This window comes from Dama dama, chromosome 27 (genome assembly GCF_033118175.1).
Source record: "Dama dama isolate Ldn47 chromosome 27, ASM3311817v1, whole genome shotgun sequence".
Taxonomy (NCBI): Eukaryota; Metazoa; Chordata; class Mammalia; order Artiodactyla; family Cervidae; genus Dama; species Dama dama.
The window spans coordinates 6,626,940-6,651,043 of NC_083707.1; the positions used below are offsets into that span (position 1 = coordinate 6,626,940).

The window sequence follows — 24,104 nt, forward strand, 5'->3', positions numbered from 1 at the left end:
CCCCCCCCCACCCCCATAACTACAAGCACTGACTCTCTCTCACCTGCGCTGCCTTATCCTGGGTCTACCCTGATGCTCACCGTCCATTGCTATAGTGAATTCTTTATGCTTCTAATCTGTCTGCTGTCAGAGAAAAGGACTGAGTCTTGCTCAGTTTTGTGACCTCACTGTCCAGCACACTCTTACAGAATGCACACAGCGTTTAAGCATCTGTTGAGCACGTGGAGGCCGTGTAAATAGCTTTTGTTGTTGTCCAGTCATGTCTGACTCTTGGCAACCCCATGGACTGCAGCATGCCAGGCTTTCCTGTCCTTCACTATCTCCTGGAGTTTACCCAAACTCATGTCCATTGAGTTGGTGCTGCCATCCAACCATCTCATCCTCTGTCGAGATGCCTTCTCTTCCTGCCTTCAATCTTTCCCAGCATCAGGGTCTTTTCCAATGAGTCGGCTTTTTACTTTACATTTAATTGAACTTCCTAGGGGTTCTTAAGGTTGAAATGAATACTATATATAAAACGAATACTAAAAGAACAAACTCTTTAAAAGACAATCTAAAAACGGTTGTCTTAAAAGAATGCCTTTGTAATTATCAATTTATTGTATTTCACGAAGCTGAGATTCATTTTGGTGGGTGTCTGTTGCCCTCTAGTGGCTCTAGAGGGTTAAAGCTCGGGAAACGGTCCTCAAGATGGCCGTTCCCAGGACACGTGGGCGAGAAGGACGGGAGAGATGGGGAGAGAGACGTTTGCAGCAGGAACGGTGTGATCATCTCACACAGACTTCTGTGTATAACTTCTGTATAACTTCTAAGTTATACAGACTTCTTTTAACACTCTTCCTTTGTTTACAAAACAAAGAAACAGAGACCGCAGAGCCTTAGCTGCTGGGGAAGCAAGAACCAGAGCTCCCTCTTCTGGGCAAACGAAATTCTGAACAGCTTGGGGCCGCTTCCGGAAAAAGGGCAGCCCCCACCAGTGAGGAGGAGTCCTGTCTTCACCTGGTGACTCATCTCGGCTCTGGATCGACAGAAAGGTAAAGATAAGAGTTACTACTCTGTGTGTGTCTGCTTATTATGAACAGTTTTCGGTTCATTTTCCATTTTCTATCATGTGGGGGTCATTATTTTTAAGCGGCTTATAATTCTGGGTCTGGGGAAGTTGCTTGTGAGAAATGGAATCAATCATCAGTGTTCCAGCCGCAACTAACGATGAACTGGTGAGCCCTGAGGGCACTCTGGAAGGAAAGAATACCTGCCCTCTAGCAGCCATCAGACTGCAGCCCCTCCCCTAAGGTGAGCCTCTGGGAAAGCAGGTTGTGAAAACAGAGTTGCTGGCCCCGGATAGCTGAGGTGCATCTCAAAGGACTGATTTCAGAGAGCCCGGACTCTTGCATCTTCCCATACAGAGAAAAGTCTAAATTCCTTAGGCTCAGACATTTGGTTTTCTTTAGTTAACAATAATCTTTTGATGTTCTGACTACCTGCCCTTGAACATTCATTGGAAGGATTGATGCTGAAGCTGACACTCCAATTCTTTGACCACCTGATGCAAAGAACTGACTCCTTGGAAAAGACCTGCATGCTGGGAAAGATTGAAGGTGGGAGGAGAAGAGGACAACAGAGGATGAGATGATTGGATGGCATCACTGACTCATTGGACATGGGTTTGAGTAAACTCCAGGAGCTGGTGATTGACAGGAAGGCCTGGCGTGCTGCAGTCCATGGGGTCGCAAAGAGTCGGACCCTGAGCAACTGAGCTGAACTGAACTAAACCTGCCCTTTGTTGCAAAACTCCTACGTAACCTGGCTTTCTCCTCCTCTCCTCATTGGAGTGGTTCTTCCAGGGTCACTTGAGATGCTGCTTCTTGGGCTTAAGTCCTAAAAATTCCCAGCCAAACACACACACACACACACACACACACACACACACACACACACCAAAAAACCTCTCAACTTTTCGGTTCTGAATATCTTTTAAGTTCGCGTTTGTGTGCCTAGATTCACTCTCAGTGCAATCAGCGTGTCACTGAGTCCAAGCTCACTCTGCTCACTGGGAGACAAGGTGTTGAGGCAAGGAATATGACTTTATTTGGAGAACCAGCTGATTGAGAAGATGGCAGACAAATGTCTGAACATAATCATCTCACCTGGGTTTGGATGCCAGGTTCCCTTATGGATCAGAGATGGGGGAAGGTGAGGAAACAAAGTAGAAAGGCCATCAGTCTTGCAGTTATCTCCTAGAATGGCAAACCTCAGGCAGGAGGATGTGTTCCTTCCTTTCTGCCATCCACAGGTGGACTGGCTTCTGAACAAAGGCACTTTAGCTGAACAGTCAGGCAGAGAGGCAGGATTCTCTGAGGCAGGCCATCATATATGATTATAATAACAGCAGCAACGATAAAGTAAGTCACACAGTTCCAACAGTGAGTCAGAACTGGCTTCTCCCTGGGTGAACCAGCAGTGTGCTCTTTCCTCTGAGGACCCGGGGAGGAGAGGGAGCCCCTCTCCTCAGACACAGCTTTGGGGCGGGGCAGGGAGATCCAGAAAGGCAGAGATCACGGTAAATGACATTTTTGTGAAATATATTAAAAGTAAAAATAAATGCAAATTATCCATGGTAAACAAAACTATTGGTGTTCTAGGTAAAGACGGGATCAGCTGAACTAACTTTTCTTTCCACTTCGGTCTCCAGTGTGGCTGGCCCACTGCTGATTTCTCTTTGTTGTTTTTTATTAGGAAAGAGGAGCTTCCCTGGTGGCTGAAATGGTAAAGAAACTGCCGGCAATGCAGGAGATCTGGGTTCAATCCCTTGGTTGGGACGATCCCCTGGAGGAAGGAATTGCAACCCACTCCAGTATTCTTGCCTAGAGAAGCCCATGGACAGAGGATCCTGGTGAGCTACGGTCCATGGGGTCATAGGAGTCAGACACGACTGAGTGACTAACACCTTCACTCCACAAGTGGTTAAGGGCCCAGCCTCCAGTACCTGGGTTTCAAACCAGGTGCTGCTACTTACTGGGTGCCTGATGTTGGGTGACGTTCATCATGTGAGTCCTTAAAAGTGAAGCCTCATTGGTGGCTGGGTTGGAATGGAGGAAAGGGAGGATGGAGGAGAGATTCGTTCGAAGTGTGAGAGGGGCATGGCCCATCTTGCTGACTTTGAAGATGAAGGGCAGGAACCAGGAGACTTGGGATGGGAGTGGCCCCTAGAAGCTGGGAATGGTGCCCAAATGACAAGCTGCCAACCCCCCAGTAACAGGAGAGAAAAATAAGGGGCAAAACAGGAACAATAAAGAGAGCAAAAAGACATGCGTGCTTAGTTATTTCAGTTGTGTCGGATTCTTTGCAACCTGTGGACTGACTGTAGCCCGCCAGGCTCCTCTGTCCATGGGCTTCTCCAGGCAAGAATATTGGAGTGGGTTGCCATTTCCTCCTCCAGGGGATCTTCCCGACCCAGGGATCGAACCTGGGTCTCTTACCTGTCCTGCATTAGCAGGCGGGTTCTTTACCACTAACACCACCTGGGAAGCCCACAGAGAGAGCAAGAAGACATGTGTGCTGGCCTTTACATGGAAAGGATGCGGGGGAGTTGCGGGTGGTGAGCACACCCCGCACCCTTCGGTGGACTGCGTGCTTCAGGGTGGTTTGCTCTGTTCTCTCCCCGCCCCCGCCCCCGTCCCTGCCCCCAGTTTGGGGACCCTGGCTCTGGACCCTCATGTATATTTTACATGTCTATCAGGGCAGCAGGAGATTCAAAGTGCCTCAAAATTAAAAGCTTTTTATTCTCTTGCTTCCCCCCGCTGCTTTTATTACATTCAAATTTGGCATAGAATACCATGCCTGATGCGGACATGTAATATTTAATAAACAGCTGTTGCTTTTTCTTTTGCTATCCCCATGTGTTAAGATTTTGTGTCTGTGTGTGCAAAGCTAAAGAAAATAAGGCTTCATTGTATTTTATGTGCCTGTTAAAAGCTAAATTAACAGCACTGCGCGCGTTTAGAAGCCTGCGACAACAGCCAGTCGGCCACCTCTGCTCACCCAGTTCCATAGCCCCTGGCACCCTGGGTTTCAGTCTCTGACCCTGCCCAGCCCACAAAGCCCATTTGCAAGAAAGGGAAAGAGACCCTTCTTCAATTAAAAAAGGTTAATTTGGAATACTACTTTTTTCGATAATAACAGTTAAAAAAACATAAAATCAGTCTATGTACATTATATAAATCAAATTGTTGAACCCAATAAGAGGTTTAAAAAATTAATCAAAATAATTAGGAACTCAAAGTCTCCAGGATATAATAATTAGCTTCATATAGTTTATCCATTTTTCCATTTTCCAATATTTTGTGAAATTTCTCAATAGTAATGGATAAGGAGAGCTTCCCTGCTGGCTCTCTGTAAAGAATCCTGTGATGCGGAAGACACAGGTTCGATTCCTGGGTTGGGAAGATCCCCTGAAGGAGGAAATGGCCACCTGCTCCAGTATTCTTGCCTGGAAATTCCCATGTACAGAGGAGCCTGGTGGGCTACAGTCCATTGGGTCACAAAGAATTGCATATGACTATGTACACACACACGCACAATGGACAAGGAAGTAGATGGTAGTAAATTCAGTCTCATCCTTTGTTGTGTTTGACCTTGGGACATGTGTTTTCCCTGACATTTCACTTATTATCTCTAAATAAATGATCAATCAGGTTGAAGTTATGGTAGATGGGGTGGAAAAGACAGCAAAAGATGGTCATGAATATAGTGACTTGATTGTAGCTGACTCTTGACACAGCATGTTGTGGGCTGTAGAGAATTCCGAAAGTATGAGATAGAGGAGGGAGATGGGTCTTTGAGAAGCAATTGGAACCACAGCATATTTCTGAGCAGAGTAATGGCATACTCAGAAGGACAATAAGCAAGTTGTTTACGTTTTGGAAACTACAGGAAAATGCTTGAGTAATGTTCTTAGATTCAATTACAACCACACTGAAAACTCCTTAAACTCCTTAGGCTCAATGAATAATGACTGTTTGAATCCAAGAGTATCCCTTTAGGGTAAATCTCTAATTACAGGAAAGAGTTTGATACAGACACAAACTCAGGAGTAGATCTAACAGTGGAAAATAATATATGACATGAAATTTAGGGAGCCCAGCCCTAAATGTTTGACTTGCCAGAAGCTGCGTCATTTTGAATCAGGATTCAACCACTTAAGTTTTACCCAATAAAAACCTATTAGGGACTCCCTAGACGGTAAGGCGGAGAAGGCAATGGCACCCACTCCAGTACTCTCACCTGGAAAATCCCATGGACGGAGGGGCCTTGTGGGCTGCAGTCCATGGGGTCACGAAGAGTCAGAAACGACTGAGCAACTTTACTTTCACTTTTCAGTTTCATGCACTGGAGAAGGAAATGGCAACCCACTCCAGTGTTCTTGCCTGGAGAATCCCAGGGACGGGGTAGCCTGGTCGGCTGCCGTCTGTGGGGTTGCACAGAGTCACACGACTGAAGCGACTTAGCAGCAGCAGCAGCAGACAATAAGGAGGCAAACTGTAACCGTGAAAGGAGGCTGTTGAACAATTAGCTGGGCAGACAGGATGCTTGGGCTGTTACCCGGAGTCATTACCCAGGAGTCCTGTCCAAGGATGTAAAAATTTCATTTAAAGATATTTCCCTTTATTAAAACACAGGAGCAGTGAAACTTTCTACTGGCTTTCTGGAGACCAAAGGAAAGAATCTTACTTTGCTTGATTTCTCTAAGGCAGAAAATACTTTGTGCGTTGTCCTCATTGAGTCACGATGGCCCCAGAGGTTCTCAGAATGGCAACTTTAGACAAATAACCCTGGAGCTCTGTTCTGTGGTGGTGGCCACGGTGACTAGACCCCTGGTGGAGGGACTGAGGGGAGTAAGGAGGGTCAGTTCTCCTGAACATCCCCCATCCCCACTGGCCTGTGACTTGTAGCCTATGGCCTATACTCCTGTGCCTGGGTTTAGGGTCTCAATTCCACAAACACAAGTATGATGGGCTTTTGAATGGAAGAGTCAATGAACTGACTACAGAATGGGGGTTAGTGAGATGCAAGCAGCTTTTTAGGAAGAAGGAGGCATGATTATAGTTTTGGAGAGAGGTTTAAAGATTAAAAGAGGTAGGTTTATAAGAAATAAACTAGAAACAATTAAAATATTTAATTCAGTACCCAAGCTAATTCAATGGTAAGTGATAAAGTTAAATTAATTTAAAAGTATGACCTTGAAAAGAAATATTTTCTCCAGTTTCATCATAAAATGTGGCCTAGGGAGGGCAGCAGGAGCATCATTTCTGCACATCCCCCCGCCCACCTCCAACTCGCATGCGTACACTCGGTATCCACAGCTCTAATATCATAGTGACTCCACCACTGCTCCTGGCAAGGTAATCCTCTCCGAACACGGGATCTCAATGACATCAGGACAGGACAGCTAGCACAAAGGGCTTTCTGCTCATCTCACTGCAACAATTTGAGCATCACAAAGAAAACAGCACCCTTAATTCGAGTAAGATACAGTTTTGAAGGTTTGCAAACTTGTAATGACACTCAGGAAAGAAAAGTTAATATCAAATGCACCAAACAGCACTGTGAATGCAACAGGGAGTGTTTGATTTTCTGTGGCCTTTAGAAGTTGGGACTTGGTGCATGAGTGCACGAGTGGCTGTCCTTCAGGGTCCCCATCTGTTTATGAGGCACAGGTGTGGCCCTGTTCGGCAGCGTTGCCCGGGGGAATGAGCCTAAACAAAGCTGGTTATGTGATGGTGGAGTCCCTTGAGAGCCTATTTCAGTGATGATACAATATCGTGATTAGGTCAGACAGACCTCAAGCCAGTAACAGGGAGTAGGTATTCATGTATGCATTCGTGTAGGGGCTGCTGGCAATTCCCAGGGAAGCAGAGGGGAGTGAAGAAAGCGGGTGCGTCAGAGGGTTCCCTCCTGAGAGGGAAAGCACGTGTGGTCTCTTTCCCAAGGTCACCTGCCCTGCAGAGGGGAGGGAATTAAAGATGCCTTGCTGTGACATCCTGTGCAGTGGCCCAAGGGCGTGCTAGTGTGCTGGACAACACGTTCCTAGGGGATGGAGGGAGATGTATACAAGATTAAGAGGAGAAAGGGACAGAATCTGATGGACAAATTCTGCGATGCGCGTTCAAGTTCTTTGTCTCAAGAACATCCAGACACTTGCTCCCCACAGGGCTCAGCTTCCCTGGCTGGGTACTGTGCCCAGCTCTTGCTTCTAATTTTTCAGCCTTCTTATTACTCTCCACCATCTGTTCCCCAAAGCTGAAGAACATTTGTGTACAGATGAGGATTTTCCTCAAGTGAGGCAGAGCAGACAGCAGGCCGTAAATATTTTATGCTTTCCAGGATCATTTTCTTGCAGAGTATTAAGAATTCACGCCAACAGTTGGTAATGGGTTATCTGAAGAATGCTTTGCTCAGTAAAGCATTCATCTTGGTAAAGGATAGGAGGAAAGAACTTGGATAAATTCAGAGCTGAGGTTTCAAAGAGCTGCAGCATCATTTCGCTCGTGGTGGCAGGCTCACCTACCTATTAACAACACTTAAAATTCTCCTCTTGGACTATTTTTCTTTAACAGCTTTTGGGGAGCCTCCGACTTACGGAAAAGTGGCAAATATGTGCAGTACAAAGAACCCTTTTTTTTTTTTCTATACCATCTGAGACTAAGCTGCTGACATGTTGTCACATTACTTTCACATCCTTTAGTGCATATTTCCTACAAATAAGGATATTCTTCTACTTTAATGTGCTGACTTATATCCCCCCAAATTCATACTGGGGCTTCCCAGATGGCACAGTGGCAAAGAATCTGCTTGCCAGTGCAGGAGACGCAGAGACTCAGGTTTGATCCCTGGGTCAGGAAGATCCCCTGAAGTAGGAAACAGCAACCCACTCCATCCAGTATTCTTGCCTGTAAAATTCCTTGGACAGAGGAGCCTGGCTGGCTCATCGGGCCGCAAAGAGTTGGACATAACTGAGCAACAGAACACACACATACAAATTCGTATGTTGAAATCCTAGCCTTCTGGACCTCAGAACATGACTGTATTTGAAGACAGGATCTTGAAAGAGGTTGTTGTTTACTTGCTAAGTCGTGTCCAACTCTTTTATGACTGCATGGACTGTTGCCTGCCAGGCTCCTCTGTCCATGGGATTTCCCAGGCAAGAATGCTGGAGTGGGTTGCCATTTCCTTCTCCAGAAGATCATCCCAACCCAGGGATCAAACCCATGTCTCCTGCGTTGGCAGGTGGATTAAGAGCCACTAGGGAAAGAGGTAAGTTAGAATGAGGCCATAAGGGTGAGCCCTAATCCAACGTGGGGTCCTTACATGTAGAGGAGGTCAGGACGCAGACACCTGCAGAGGGAAGATCAGGAGAGTGTGGGGGGTGGCGACTCTTGCTTTTCGCACACAGTTCTGCCCTGAGCAATTGGTGATGTTTGCTCCCATCTGGTGGCTCCTCGGACGCTTGGAGGATGCGTGAGCATGGCATACATATGGTTCTGGTCGCCAATCCCGAGTTGTGCAGGAGAGGAGTCCAGGGGGCTCAGCTGCCTGTCCTGCATCCCAGCATGCCGGACACTGAAGTCTGGCCCGTCTGGTATGGACTTATTTTCACTGTCCCTCGTCTCCTGCCTGCCAGGACCCCTCCCAGCTCCCCCACTGTGTCAGATACATCTTTCTTCTTATGCTAAAATTCTTAGGGTGATCCATGCTGCAACATTTTGAGAATTTATGGCAATGAAAGGGAAGTAACATGCCTGATCATATGCTAATTGGGGAAGGAAATTATGGGATATCTTTTCCTTCTTAAAAAAATTATTTTTAATTGGAGGATAATTGGTTTGGAATATTAGATCCTTTCCTTTTAAGGTATATCCCCTTTGGGTAAATTATGAGGTAGCTCGGAGCTGCTATATAATGTGTTACTGTAAGTCATTATATTGCTCACATCTTCGATTAAAATAGTTCTAATTTTTGCTGCTCTCCAAGTATTTAAAAACCAGGATGGGTAGCTATCACTAACTCGAGGGAAGGTCATTTAAGAAAAAAAGATAGCTTTTTTTAGTGGCATTTGGTAAAGTAGAAGGGGGATGAAGGGCATATTTTTCTTTAAAAATATGCTATTGCAGCAGTTTTGTTTAAAATACTTTTGTTTAAAAATACACCATGTGTTGATTTTTCCCAGTTTCTCATTTCTGTGTTGTTCCTTTGCATTTTTAAAAAATATTAGTTTTATTAACTTGACATTCTTCCCTTTATAGGTAATTTATGTCCATTAGCTCTGGTTTATAGATACATTTTCTGTTTTCTTTTTGGCCACGTCTCATGAGGGATCTTAGTCCCTCACCAGGGACTGACCCGGTGCCCTCTGCCTTGGAAGGGGAAAGTCTTAACCATTGGACCACCAGGGAAGTCCCAATCTTTTGCATTTTGACCCTGCATACTTGGGTTACATATGTTAGACTGTTCCTGGAAAATAAAACTGAATTCTTGTGGTCACACATTTCCACTGTATAGAAAAATGTGGCATTAATTTCAGAACTTCAAGTCCCAGCGTGGATCGCTGGTTTTGAACAAAGGCAAGTAGACAGAGTGGTGACGGCAGACCTTGCCTACAAGCCCCCTAGTTTCCAGCCTCATACTCAGCTGGACGTGCGTGTTCACCTCTGACCCTCACACTCCTTGGTCTCCATGTCGCCAGCAGATGCATAGACACTCAGAGAGGTCAAGTGAGATTGTCCATGTGACTCAGCCATGTCAGGGGCAGAACAAGAATTCCATGTATGGGTCTCTGTAGCTTAACAGCTGTGCCCCTAGATACTTGACCGTAAGACATTTGCAGATTTCCCACTCATAGTTTAACACTATCTTGATTTTCACAGCACTGTCAAGATTTCCCAGAGTCTTCTCCCTAAAGAGTGGAAATGTGGCTTGTCTGATAGTTGATTTCTACAATGTTTTTGCAGCCAAAAGCCGCCTGGAGGAGCATCTTTCCTTGTCCTGCCAGCCGGACGGCTCAATGCTCCTGGCCCAGCGATTGAGTGGGTGTGTGAGATTGGGGACCCATCTCCCCGACTCCTCAAGTGGCTATTGATGCCCTCTCAGCTGTGAAGACAACCCGAGGCCAGGACCAAACCAGAATCCTACAAGTAAGATCCTAATAATGAACAAGGCCAGTGGGAGAAGAGATTTATAATGGTAAAAGATTGTTCTGTGCAGAGTGTAGTGGGTGAGGGAAGATTTCATAGCACAAAGAAATCACTTCTCCTTTTCAGGGATGAATCCGGACCCTAAGTTGAAAATGTAGTTGAACTCGATGACAAGGTTTTAAAACAGACCCAACTCAAACACTTCTCCAAATAGTTCTGCTCAATGTAATTTTGAACAAGGTATTTGAACGGCATATTAAAAATGCTTCAGAGCTAAGGGTTTATTTCTTTTTCCCTCTGTAAATTATTCTGACCAAGATAGAGAATCTAATTAACGTAAACCTTTTAATTACATTAAACAGTCCTATATTCCTTCTTGTTCTGCAAATGTGCTCAGATCTGAAGGCTGTTCTCCTACAAATTGTCACGTATTGTTCATTTCTTTGAATACTGCTTCATAATGTCACAATTTCCATAAAGTGCCAAAGGGTATTTCTAAAGTCCCTTGCAGGTAAGTCGAAAAATTACTGCAGGGTGTCCCTCTGGTGATCCAGTCACAAGGACTTCATGGTAACTTCTGTAAAAGGCATTAAGGTGGACAAAGACCTGAACTATTGAACTCAAGCAATTCACTGCAGTTTGAACCTGACAACTGGGTGACTGTGGCCGTAATCTACTGTTAAATCCCTTTGCTTATCCTAAACATGGTCTCTAATGTCTGATCAGCTGGGTTATAGGGCACTGAAATCATTGAAGAATATCATCTGTGGTTTTAGGGTTTTCAGGGAAAGAAAGAGTCAGCTCTACCGAAGTCAGGGTTTGGGGGGCAGCTTGTCAGTTACAGCCTGCTCCCCGGTCCTCATTGACACTTGGCTCTGAAGGGTTCCTCCAGCACCTGGGGGGCAGGGAAGGCTCGGCTGGAGGCTGGAGGACAAGGCTCTGTTTGCTGCTTCCCTCCGGGCCTGCGGGGAGCCCGACAGGAGTTTCATTCCAGGTGACCTTCTTTGCTCTCACCAGTAACAGTCAGATAATTGACCTCTGCTGCAGGTTAATCGTCCTCCCCAAACTGAGTCGCCGTCTGTGAGCTGGTGTCTATTAAATGACCGCAGATGTCGTGTTGGCAGGTGGGAGCGGAGCCCTGGGATGCGTGGCTGGGGAGGGGCCAGGACGAGACATGTGAGTTCTGGAGAAATAGCTGTGTGAGCACAACCCGAGGCAGCATTTCTCAGGGCCACCGGCATCCGCGGTGTGTGTACTGAGCCCCTGCTAAGGCTGTGTCCCGAGGAAGAAGATGGCTTGGTTAGAGAGACACCAGCACATACAGGAAACTCAGTGACAAGCTTGCTAAGCAGTGAGAACCAACATGGGCTTTCCCCTGGCCCATTGTTCAAGGTTTATCCGTGTTACTTGACTATGAATCCATTAAGAATGACAGATTCTTGGGCCCTGTGATGGATTAAATGCTGCCCCCTAGTTGGGTACTCAATTGATAAGACTTATCTTCTGATCCACAGACCCAGAGATCCATCTGTGTGTGTGTGTGTGTGTGTGTGTGTGTTAATTGCTCAGTGGTGTCTGACTCTTTGTGACCCTATGGACCAGAGTCTGCCAGGCTCCTCTGTCCATGGGATTCTCCAGGCAAGAATACTGGAGTGGGTTGCTATTTCCTTCTCCAGGGGATCTTCTCAATCCAGGGATGGAACCTGGGTCTCCTGCATTGCAGGCAGATTCTTTACCATCTGAGCCAAATAAAATAAACCAGTATTAATAATAATACTAACGATGATGCTGTCATGCTTGATAAAAGACAGAAATCAACATTTTTATAACTCTGACATGAAAAAGAATAAACCTGTTACAATCCAATTATTTGAAACTACTTGAAAAACAAAATATTTTGATGTATTATGTCCACTTTACATAACTATAGGTTAGATGAAGTGAAGTCGCTCAGTCGTGTCCGACTCTTTGTGACCCCATGGACTGTAGCCTACCAGGCCCCTCCATCCTTGGGATTCTCCAGGCAAGAATACTGGAGTGGGTTGCCACTTCCTTCTCCAGGAGATCTTCCCAACCCAGGGATTGAACCTGGGTCTCCCACATTGCAGGCAGACGCTTTACCATCTGAACCACCAGGGAAGCTCATAGGTTAGATAAAAAGTAGATATTAATGACCATGACATTTAGCTTAATAGCTTGATGGTTTTTATCTGAATTGCTCCTAAGCAAAACTGGGAGCTTCTGCGGGCAGCCCATCACACACAGTGGCTTCCTGGAAAAACCGAACAGCTGGTCTTGATTGTCTGCACCTCTTCGGTTCCTTGAGAAATCAACACACAGGCCTTCAGTCTCCTTTGTAAGCAGGAAGTGGCAGGCCCCACAGAGCACACATTTGTTTTGTAGCGTTTCCTCCTCTCTGTGACAGTGCTGACAATTTGCTGAAGTAGATGAACGTCCCCACGTCTATGTTCCCACGTGGCAGGAACAGTGGGTGAATGTGAGTAATAAGTTCTCATCACTGAGGCTCCCCTGGACTGGAGTGTCATTACTGCCAAGTCACTTGCTTCTTCTCTTCCTCCACTGCTTTTCTGTCTTCTCCCCATGACTTGATACATGACTTGATCACAGAATTCTCCAGGCAAGAATATTGGAATGGGTTGCTGTTTGCTTCTCCAGGGGATCTTCCCGACCCAGGACCGAAACCACCTCTCTTGCATTGCAGGCGGATTCTTTACCACCGAGCCACCAGGGAAGCCCATGATGTTGCCACATGTACCAAATAAAATGTGTGCAATACATGCTCTGACGGATTCTAGTTGCCAGAAATAAAGCCAGGATCTCTCAGTTCAGTTTAGTTCAGTTCAGTCACTCAGTTGTGTCCAACTCTTTGCAACCCCATGAATCGCAGCACGCCAGGACTCCCTGCCCATCACCAACTCCAAGAGTTCACTCAAACTCATGCCCATCAAGTCGGTGATGCCATCCATCCATCTCATCCTCTGTCATCCCCTTCTCCTCCTGCCCCCAATCCCTCCCAGCATCACGGTCTTTTCCAATGAGTCAACTCTTTGCATGAGGTGGCCAAAGTACTGGAGTTTCAGCTTCAGCATCAGTCCTTCCAATGAACACCCAGGACTGATCTCCTTTAGGATGGACTGGTTGGATCTCCTTGCAGTCCAAGGGACTCTGAAGTCTTCTCCAACACCACAGGTCAAAAGCATCAATTTTTCGGTGCTCAGCTTTCTTCATAGTCCAACTCTCACATCCATACATGACCACTGGAAAAACCATAGCCTTGATCGGACGGACCTTTGTTGGCAAAGTAATGTCTCTGCTTTTTAATATGCTATCTAGGTTGGTCATAACTTTCCTTCCAAGGAATAAGTGTCTTTTAATTTCATGGCTGCAGTCACCATCTGCAGTGATTTTGGAGCCCAAAAAAATACAGTCTGGCAGTATTTCCACCTTTTCCCCATCTATTTGCCATGAAGTGATGGGACCAGATGCCATGATCTCAGTTTTCTGGATGTTGAGCTTTAAGCCAACTTTTTCACTCTCCTCTTTCACTTTCATCAAGAGGCTTTTTAGTTCCTCTTCACTCTCTGCCATAAGGGTGGTGTCATCTGCATATCTGAGGTTATTGATATTTCTCCCGGCAATCTTGATTCCAGCTTGTGCTTCTTCCAGCCCAGCGTTTCTCATGATGTACTCTGCATATAAGTTACATAAGCAGGGTGACAATATACAACCTTGATGTACTCCTTTTCCTATTTGGAACCAGTCTGTTGTTCCATGTCCAGTTCTAACTGTTGCTTCCTGACCTGCATACAGGTTTCTGAAGAGGCAGGTCAGGTGGTCCGGTATCCCCATCTCTTTCAGAATTTTCCACAGTTTATTGTGATCCACACAGTGGAAGGCTTTCACATAGTCCATAAAGCAGAAATAGATGTTTTTCTGGAACTCTCTTGCTTTTTCGATGATCCAGCGGATATTGGCGATTTGATCTCTGGTTCCTCAGGCTTTTCTAAAACCAGCTTGAACATCTGGAAGTTCACGGTTCATGTATTGCTGAAGCCTGGCTTGGAGAATTTTGAGCATTACTTTACTAGTGTGTGAGATGAGTGCAATTGTGCGGTAGTTTGAGCATTCTTTGGTATTGCCTTTCTTAGGGATTGGAATGAAAACTGACCTTTTCCAGTCCTGTGGCCACTGCTGAGTTTTCCAAATTTGCTGGCATATTGAGTGCAGCACTTTCACAGCATCATCTTTCAGGATTTGAAATAGCTCAACTGGAATTCCATCACATCCACTAGCTTTGTTTGTAGTGATGCTTTCTAAGGCCCATTTGACTTCACATTCCAGGATGTCTGGCTCTAGGTCAGTGATCACAGCATTGTGATTATCTGGGTCGTGAAGATCTTTTTTGTACAGTGCTTCTGTGTATTCTTGCCACCTCTTCTTAATATCTTCTGCTTCTGTTAGGTCCATACCATTTCGGTCCTTTATCGAACCCATCTTTGCCTGAAATGTTCCCTTGATATCTCTCATTTTCTTGAAGAGATCTCTAGTCTTTCCCATTCTGTTGTCTTCCTCTATTTCTTTGCATTGATTGCTGAGGAAGCCTTTCTTATCTCTCCTGGCTATTCTGTGGAACTCTGAATTCAAATGGGAATATCTTTCCTTTTCTCCTTTGCTTTTCACTTCTCTTCTTTTCACAGCTATTTGTAAGGCCTCCTCAGACAACCATTTTGCCTTTTTGCATTTCTTTTCCTTGGGGATGGTCTTGATCCCTGTCTCCTGTACAATGTCACAAACCTCCGTCCATAGTTCATCAGGCTCTCTATCAGATCTAGTCCCTTAAATCTATTTCCTACTTCCACTGTATAGTCATAAGGGATTTGATTTAGGTCATACCTGAATGGTCTAGTGGTTTTCCCTACTTTCTTCAGTTTAAGTCTAGATTTGGCAATAAGGAGTTCATGATCTGAGCCACAGTCAGCTCCTGGTCTTGTTTTTGCTGACTGTATAGAGCTTCTCCATCTTTGGCTGCACAGAATACAATCAATCTGATTTTGGTGTTGACCATCTGGTGATGTCCATGTGTAGAGTCTTCTCTTGTGTTGTTGGAAGAGGGTGTTTGCTATGACAAGTACGTTCTCTTGGCAAAACTCTATGAATTTGACCATTTCAAATAATTTTTCACTTTGGCATGCTTCCTTTTAGTATTATTTTAAAAATTCCTTAGATCTTCAATCCATGGAATGGATACATGCAAAACATTTAGTGAGGTCTTTGCTGTTAACTGTTTTTAACAAAACTTCCCCATAAATTCCATGAAAATGGGAAAGGACAGGAAGAAGAGGAGAGGCATTTTACAACCTACCAGAGATCTTAGTAATGATGACTGTAAACAGAAGCACTGACTAATCCTTTCCTAGGTTGGGTGGGGAATCTGGAAACGGCATTTAGTGGAAGAGGAGCAGATGCCTCAGCAGGTCCTTGGGGTGTCAGGGGAAGTGGGGGGCACCTTTCTTAGAAGCTCTGTGTACATTACTGCCTGCTCCAGCATCAGATGCCTGATGGTGAAAAGACGTACCCAGTGTATCTGGTTAATGCGAATGGTTATTCTGAACTGTTTATGTTGGAGTTTTTGAGTAAATGTGTTAGTCACTCAGTCGTGTCTTACTCTGCCACCCTATGGACTGTAGCCCGCCAGGCTCCTCTGTTCATGGGGATTCTCCAGGCAATAATACTGGAGTGGATAGCCATGCTCTCCTCCAGGGGATCTTCCCCACTCAGGGATTGAACCCAGGTCTCATGTATTGCAAGCGGATTCTTTACTGTCTGAGCCACCAAAATAGTCACACCATTTTCACTGCAGTCAAGGAAATATTTTACCATGAAAAAATTCTTTTTTTTCCCAAAAGTGCACAAAACTCTCTAGGGTCAAATCAATAGACATGTATCAAAGCATTTACTGTGCTTCCACTATCTGTATGATCAAAACAATTTTTTTTTTTCATTGCATTTTGTTAATAGGACTTCCCTGATAACTCGGTAGAGAATCCACCTCAATGCAGGAGATCCCGGTTCGATTCCTGGGTTGGGAAGATCCACTGGAGAAGGGGTAGGCTACCCAGTCCAGTATTCTTGGGCTTCTTTGTGGCTCAGCTGGCAAAGAATTTACCTGCAATGTGGGAGACCTGGGTCTTTTTTTGTTACATATGAAGTCTCTTTACAAGCTGTTCTTTTGCTGCAAAACCATCTTTTGCTGATGTGTGTGTGTGTGTGTGTATTCTGCACTTGATCTTAGCCAAAAGGCCGAGAAGCGATTATGTGTGTATTCTGAAGAGCAGTATTCATGTTTTCTTTTTCCCAAGACTGCTCCTAGAGAAATTTCAACCTTCCAGAGGCATTAGATGCACATTATTTTGGTTGTGATTGCTTTACTGATCCATGAATGCTTTCAGCTGTGCCAATACTGTGTCCATGATTTTTAGTCTTCTATTTCTTAGAGCTGGCATGCTAAGACTTCAGCAGCTTTTAAAGTCAGCTTCTGAGAACTATGTTGTCTGTGTTTTAGAAGTATGTCTAGATGCTTCTAAGGCTTGGGTTCAATACAACTTTTGAAAACCTACTATCTTCCAGATATGCTAAGAACTGAAGGTACAAAAATGAAAATGGTACCTTAAAAGGCACTGTAAGGCTGAATGAATGAATGAGAATGCCTGTTTCTGGCTCCCAGTAACAGTAAAAAACAGTAGAGCCCCACGTCCCCCATTCAGCCGGCCCCATGAGGCTGTGAGGACTTGATGAGACCACACCTGGCAGGAGATACTTTTGGCTGCGCAGGTGTGTGGCCAGGGCTGCAGAAGACTGACGTCTACCTCTTGGTGTGCTGTAAATTCATGGTCAATAACTTCAGGGCAAAAACAATGCCTTGTGACCCCAATTCTCATAGAAGACTTTTGAAAATGCCACTGAGGGGAGGACAAATCCTACCCAACTAAGTGGTAGCTTCCATGACTGCTTTGCCAGGAAAGAAATATGAGAGGCCTGATTAAGAAAATTCCAAGTACTGAGAATGTTTGGTAGCAAAACACAGATAAAACATCTTAAAACGGCTAAATCTCAAATATTTTCAAATGTTCATCTCGAGTCTGATTCCAAAATAGATGGAAAGAAGCTGCTTTGGGCATCTTTTTAATCAGTTCAGTCGCTCAGTCATGTCTAACTCTTTGCAACCCCATGGACTGCGGCATGCCAGGCCTCCCTGTCACCAACTCTCAGAGCTTGCTCAAACTCATGTCCATCGAGTCAGTGATGCCATCCAACCATCTCATCCTCTGTCGTCCCCTTCTCCTCCCACCTTCAATCTTTCCCAGCATCATGTCTTTTCCAGTAAGTCAGTTCTTCTCATCAGGTGGCCAAAGTATTGGAGCTTCAGCTTCAGCATCAGTCCTTCCAATGATTATTCAGCACTGATTTCCTTTAGGATGGACTGGTTGGATTTCCTTGTAGTCCAAGGGACTCTCGAGAGTCTTCTCCAACACCACAGCTCAAAAGCATCAATTCTTCGGCGCTCACTTTATGGTCCGACTCTCACATCCATACATGACTACTGGAAAAACCATAGCTTTCACTAGACGGACCTTTGTGGGTAAAGTAATGTCTCTGCTTTTTAATATGCTGTCTGAGTTTTTCATAGCTTTTCTTTCAAGGAATAAGCATCTTTTAATTTCATGGCTGCAGTTACCATTTGCAGTGATTTTGGAGTCCAAAAAAATAGTCTCTCACTGTTTCCATTGTTTCCCCATCTATTTGCCATGAAGTGATGGGATCGGATGCCATGATCTTAATTTTTTGAATGTTGAATTTTAAGCCAGCTTTTTCATTCTCCTTTCATCAACAGGCTCTTTAGTTTCTCTTTGCTTTCTGCCTTAAGGGTGGTGTCATCTGCATATCTGAGGTTATTGATATTTCTCCCAGCAATCTTGATTCCAGCTTGTGCTTCATCCAGCCCAGCATGTCATATGATATACTCTGCATATAAGTTAAATAAGCAGGGTGACAATATACAGCCTTGACATACTCCTTTCTCAATTGAACATCCTTTTATTAGTTTCAATTTTATTTCACAGATTTCAAACAACATAAAAAAAGCACTGAATATTGAACTCTATTTTATTTACATGGTGTAAAACTTTTAATAACAAAAATTTATCATAAAAGATGTTAAGTAGAGCAGAAACTCTGCCTGTGACCATTAATGCAAAGATTTAACATAAAGTATGCTCTATTTCATGATTTTTCACTCTAGGAGAAAATCTCTAATTCAGTTTGTCTAAATGTAACAACTACCCAGTGGCCTTCACTTTTATGAGCTTTACTCCCTCCTGGTTTATTCAAAACAGAGGTTGGCCAAGGCTGAAGAGCCTGCCACACCCATCAGGAAACACAAGCTTGCTTGTTCTTCTGATTGTCTCAGGATCGATTATCTTCAATGACAATAGTTCTAGAATAGGGTTCAAGTTCTACAAATATATATCGAAATTCATATTCACCACTTTCTGGGTTCTGGGAAAAAACAAAAACATAAACGAAAGAGCATCAAGGCCTTACCCTCCCCTTGGCACTTCCCATAAGTCCCGGTTCAGGACGCCCGCCCCCGATGGCTCACCTCCTTCACTTCAAGATGCACGGTTCCCTGCTTCCCAGGCTCCGAGCCCTGGATATAGAACTTCACTCGCATGTGTTTCAGCCCATCTTTTACGTATTCAATAAAGCTGTCAAGAAAATGAAAGAATGCAAGACTGACTTCCTCTCACTCAAGCCTCCCGCAGCATCCCCAGATCCCGGCTGGCCCCGATACCTAACGTGCTGCCTTCGGCCTCGTCGTGTCACCTCTCCGTAGCCTTTGACGGGCTCGCCGAAGACACTGATGACCTGGGGGACACAGACCAGGCCTGCTCAGTCAGGGCTATGGTTTTTTAAAGTTTCCTGGAAAAATACTTCCTGACAAACCAAGTGACCCCACGAACTGCAGCACACCAGGTTCCCCTGCCCTTCATTATCTCCCAGAGTCCACTCTAGTTAATGTCCATTGAACATTTGTAGCAACATTTACCCAATGGTGTCTGATACTAAAAGTTATGAGAGCAAAATGATACTTTAGTCACTAAACACACATATAAAAACAAATGACTATTTAAAGCAAACCAGATCGAGGGGTAGGAAACCATTATTCCAAATAGGAAAACACACAACGAAGTGGAAATGAAATTTTTACTGAACTAAAAATGCAAATATTTTGGAACATTTTCATAAAATACAAATTTGATATAAAAGTAAAACAAATATTGCTTCAACTCTGTAAATATTTGTTTGTTGAGTATCTTCAGTATCAAAATTTTCAGACATAAATAAAAAGAAATAGGTAAGATGAGACATATTAAAGAACTATGTAGTTGAAACAAATGGGACAGTTCTTCAAATAACTCACTATAATAAACATGTCGGTATCAGAACACTAGAATTTTCTGTTTTTCAATCAGTCACAGTGCCTGGCAAAGAATAGACCCCTAATAAATGCTGACAAAATCAAATTGTTAAAATTTAATTATTCTTTGTAGAGCTCTTTCAGGCAGCATATTAAGTTATGAGCTTGAAAACATCCCACTCCACATTTATTCAGGGAAGTTCTGTTTTGTTCCAAACGCTGAAGATCACTGAATGGCTAGTTTGTGAACACAGCAACTCTTCATCTCTTCCAACATTTAACTATGCGACTGATCATATTTATCATGGTAGCATGTAAAGCGTATCTTGTCAGGTACAATTAGGTTTCCCAGGAACTACAGTGGGAACTTCCTTATTCCCTGCTGAGTTTCACTCAGAGCGGCATCTCCTGCACGGCTCTCAGATCGCCCAAGTTCAGTAAGAAGGAAAGACGTCAGAAACCGTTAGCTCCTGAGGGTTCCGTGCCAATGGGCCTAGACACTGATGGAGCATACGGAGGCGGTGCCCAGGGAAACCCAGGGCTGGGCATGGATGCTGACGGACCTAGGCTGGCCTTCCTGCTCTCCCCAGGGACCGTCTCTTTGACATTACTCCTTGGTCTATATGAGAAACAGCCCTGCGATTTATGATGCTATATGCCATACACTTTCAAAGTACAAGAATTAAGCTTTCAATGAATTCGATTTTTCAAAGCTTTCCACCCAGGGAGTAAGAAATCTGGGCCTTCACAGGCTACACTGTCTTTCTCTCTGTGACTAGAAAGCCCTATGGAAAACTTCCTTCTCGATGGGATCCTTTAAAAAAAAAATCAACGCGGCTTTTCTGCATCTGCCTACTCCTGGAGTGTGGTTCAGGCAGGCTGTGCTTAAGACCTAAGATCTGGAATCAGACAAACTTGGACTAGGTTCTGGCTCTCCCTCTTACCAGGCTTCCCTCATGGCTCAGAAGGTAAAGAATCTGCCTACAAATGCGGGAGACCTGGGGCTTGATGCCTGAGTAGGGAAGATCCCTTGGAGAAGGGCATGGCAACCCAACTCTAGGATTCTTGCCTGGAGAATCCCATGGACAGAGGAGCCTGGTGGGGTACAGTCCATGGGGTCGCAAGGAGTCAGACATGACTGAGGGATTAACACGTTCACTTTTTCCCTCTTGCTGGCTTGGTCCTCTTAGCTTTGTTACTGACTCTCTTTAGATGTCAGTGTTCTTCTGCACGCAGGATAGAGACCGCAACCGCAAGAGTGGTTCTCCTGAGACTGAGCACAGAGTGCTCTGACCCTGGGCAGAGTGTGTGGTGCAGACTATGCTCTCAGTAAGCTCCAACAATTCCTACTATGATCATGAGGTCATGAATCAGGTTTTTAAAAAGACTGGACACTTACTGCATGAGTTTAACGTGCTGGTATAGTCTAAGCTTTTACAATTAGAATTGAAATGTCCCTGTATGGACCTCTGGGTGCTGCCCATAAATCAAAGCATTTCAAGTAGCGAACAAAGAGCTAATGACACAATCACAACCCAACCACTCCGATTTATTATTACATAAATTTCACCAGTCTCGGAACCACTATGTGACTTCTGCCCACCACTCCCCTGGTTACCCCAACGTTTTTTCCTCCCTATTGTCAGAGTCTGTGTAACTCAGTCTTGAAGACTAACCTCGGGATGCGATCTGCACTTTTCTAGGGCTTTCCCATATATCTTATTCGGACTCGATGAAGAAAAAAGTTCTCTGAAGATCGTGTAAAACAAGCCACCTGAAAATCACAGAAAAAAGAGATCTAGCAAAACAAGAACAAGACAAATGGAGAGTGAAAAAGACATTCAGGGGGTTTATACTTGCTGTGATTTCAACCTGTAATGGTGATTCCAATAAGCACCACTATTAAGTAGGTAAAATCTCTTCCGGCTTCTTTCACTGTAAAGAGAAAACACCCCTGGTTACATGTGTGATGGACAGGAGCCGGATGTTCTTGGCTTCAGGATCTCCAGCAGGTGAAATGTGGGTTTGGGACACGGGAGGGGTCAGCGAGTGTTCTGGAGCAGTTGCTGTCAAATCTGCACATCAGAATCACCTGAAGAGTTATTTGGAAAGAACAACAGCTGACTCTGGGAGCAGGGCTGAGGAGTCGGCACTTTAGGTACTTGATCTTAATGCCTCCTTAGTGTCTAAGATGAGGAAATCCTTTGCTCCAGTTCCTCTGAACCCTTCCACATGAAGTGGCAGCTCACGCCTCCCAGTTAAAGGCTAGCTCTTCCTCCTGCTCGAAGACCTGGTGGGGGCTTCCACCTTGCAAGACACATGCTCTGGCCAGGGTACAACGTAACTGGAAGGAAGGAGGAAATGGGCCACTCCACCCCTGAAGCGGCTGGAGGCCCCACCAGCAAAGCCAGCTATATCCCAAGGGAGATGGGAAGGGGTGCAAATAGAGACTGGGACGAGTGGGAGCTGGCCTATCAGCACTCTCCGATCGAACAGTGAAGTCTGACAAGTAGCCTGGGAGCTGGTGCACAGCTCGGCTCACGCTGGGAAAGACGGAGTGAGCATGGGCCACGTTAAGTGAAGCAAAAATGACAGCACTGCCACGGTGAGCTGTGGGTGTGGTGGAGGGGGTGTCACACACCAAGGCCGGCTGACTGAGGGGGGGCCTGGAAAACACTGCTCACAAGGTTATAGAAGGCGGTGCTCTGACAGCCCTGGGGATGGCCCAGCACTGAAGCCAGGTGGGAACAGTCACCGCAATGAACAGCTCGGTTTCTGGACCTGAACCGCTCTTCACTCCTGGCATTCACTTACCGAAGGAAGGCCAACTCCATCAGGAGGCACTTGAGCAAGTATAGATTCCCCTGGTCCTTCACCAGGGCGCCTTGGCCGTTAACTTGGTGACCCTATGCTGGAAAAGGGGACACTTCAAGGTCCACTGGACAGAGTCTGAGCTGACATCAATAACTAAAGAATCTCTGTGGGTCCCTCTGTAAGTACCTGTGGTGGCTATGTAATATAAGAGCCCGGCATGTAAGAGGGTCACAGCTACCCAGCTGGACTTACCAGATGGTCATTTCCCTGATTTTCAAAGTATAACTGGAACGGCTATACTCAGTCGTCAGCAACAATAGTCCCTAAACTAGGTCCTTTGAGGTGCACTGCCCACCATACCGTAAAGTCCAATGGAAGCCTCTAAAACTGCCTCCCACTGATCAAAATAGTAAATAAAAAACAGCACTGCATCTAAGGGCCAAATGTGAGAGAGAGCGCAGTTCTTAAGAGACTAAAGACAGGTGTGGTTGTCCTAAGAGGTAATGGCGTGGCTATTAGGAAACTGAAATTAGAAATACTCACATTCAATTTTTAGTTGTGTGAAACTGGGGAAATAAGCCTTATACATACTACTGAGTCCTGTCTGAAAAAGTAAACGGTGAGATTCAAATGAGATGAAGTAACACCTGGGAAATCTACTTGTCTGCTATAAAACATTAACCAATGGTCAGGTTTTATAAGCTCTCTCCACACCAAAAAATAAAAGTTGAGAAAAATCTTACAGACATTATTCAGCAAAGTTGTATCAAGACCAGCCTTCAAAGGTGAGTTTTCAAATCTGGGAAGAAAATTGCAGGCCTATCTTCTCTGCTTCTGAACTGTGTTGAACGGTTCTACCTTTTAATTTGCGTGAACCGTTTATTCTCGGCTCTGAACTCATATAAAGGGCGTTGGCAGCTCCCGTCACGTTTGCTGAGAGACTGATCGCTACACGGAATCCCCTTTACCTTTTTGTGACGTCGAGAGGACGGTTTCCCCGCCCTGACTCCTGTGCACAGACACTTGCTTGCTACCGTCCTCCTTCGCGCTCTGAGGGCTCCGTCCTTGCGTCCAGATGGACCTCTGGGTGACTCCCCAAATACACCTAGGTCGCGCCGTCGCCTTCTGCTCTTGCAGCCCCCATCTCCACCTGGGCTCCGTCTGCGAGCAAGCTCTGTGAGGCACGGAGTGTGGCAGAAACCATGGCTTCCCGGGGCACCCGTGCAGCCTCTCCGTGCACCGCACAGCTCGCAGGAGAGTGCAGATCATGTTCCTGGAAGGCCGCCCCGCTCAGGGAAGACGCCAGCTATGAAGAGCAGACCTTCGCGACCGGCCACACACCCGGCCGGGCGCGGGATTGAGCGTCGCGTCCACACCGGTGACGCTGCACGGGCGTGTTCGGCAAAAACGTTAGCTCCAGCTGCGTCAATCAAGACAGAACGTCTCCGGAAAGGAGCTGACGCCCACTTGCCCTTCCCTTCGGCCCTCCTTTCACTGGACTGAAAGTACTTGGATTCCTTTCTCCGCTGACATTCACCCGATCCTCGCCAGGCCCGTTGCAAAGGGACCTGGAAGGCCGCTAGGACTCCTGGGAGTGGTAG

The 24,104-nt window shown here is 45.4% G+C and overlaps 1 protein-coding gene and 1 long non-coding RNA gene across 3 annotated transcripts; one reads left to right on the forward strand and one right to left on the reverse strand.

The window, feature by feature from the left end:
* The first annotated feature begins 686 nt into the window (after positions 1-686).
* Positions 687-10,497, forward strand: LOC133047490 (uncharacterized). 2 transcript variants are annotated; one of them, XR_009690763.1, is made up of 4 exons: positions 687-761; positions 860-1,034; positions 2,737-2,893; positions 10,008-10,497. It is a non-coding gene; the product is annotated as an uncharacterized LOC133047490 (long non-coding RNA). The 2 variants fall into 2 exon arrangements; XR_009690764.1 differs by having other exon boundaries at positions 748-1,034; positions 10,008-10,190; positions 10,317-10,491.
* A 7,856-nt stretch (positions 10,498-18,353) lies between these two features.
* TIMM21 (translocase of inner mitochondrial membrane 21) lies at positions 18,354-24,064 on the reverse strand. The gene is made up of 6 exons (XM_061130721.1): positions 23,472-24,064; positions 21,562-21,624; positions 21,366-21,463; positions 19,063-19,136; positions 18,871-18,976; positions 18,354-18,767 (listed from the first exon to the last, which is right to left on the reverse strand). The coding sequence occupies exons 1-6, from the start codon at positions 23,770-23,772 to the stop codon at positions 18,675-18,677; spliced, it is 735 nt and encodes a 244-aa protein (XP_060986704.1). The 5' UTR covers positions 23,773-24,064; the 3' UTR covers positions 18,354-18,674.
* Positions 24,065-24,104: the final 40 nt, after the last annotated feature.

Coding starts and splice junctions, on each gene's coding strand:
- TIMM21 (XM_061130721.1), bottom strand. CDS start 23,772: ATGATCTGCACTCTCCTGCGAGCTGTGCGGTGCACGGAGAGGCTGCAC. Junction 19,137..21,365: donor AGTGCAGATCGCATCCCGAG/GTTAGTCTTCAA, acceptor TGTGTCCCCCAG/GTCATCAGTGTCTTCGGCGA. Junction 18,977..19,062: donor GGCCGAAGGCAGCACGTTAG/GTATCGGGGCCA, acceptor TTTTCTTGACAG/CTTTATTGAATACGTAAAAG.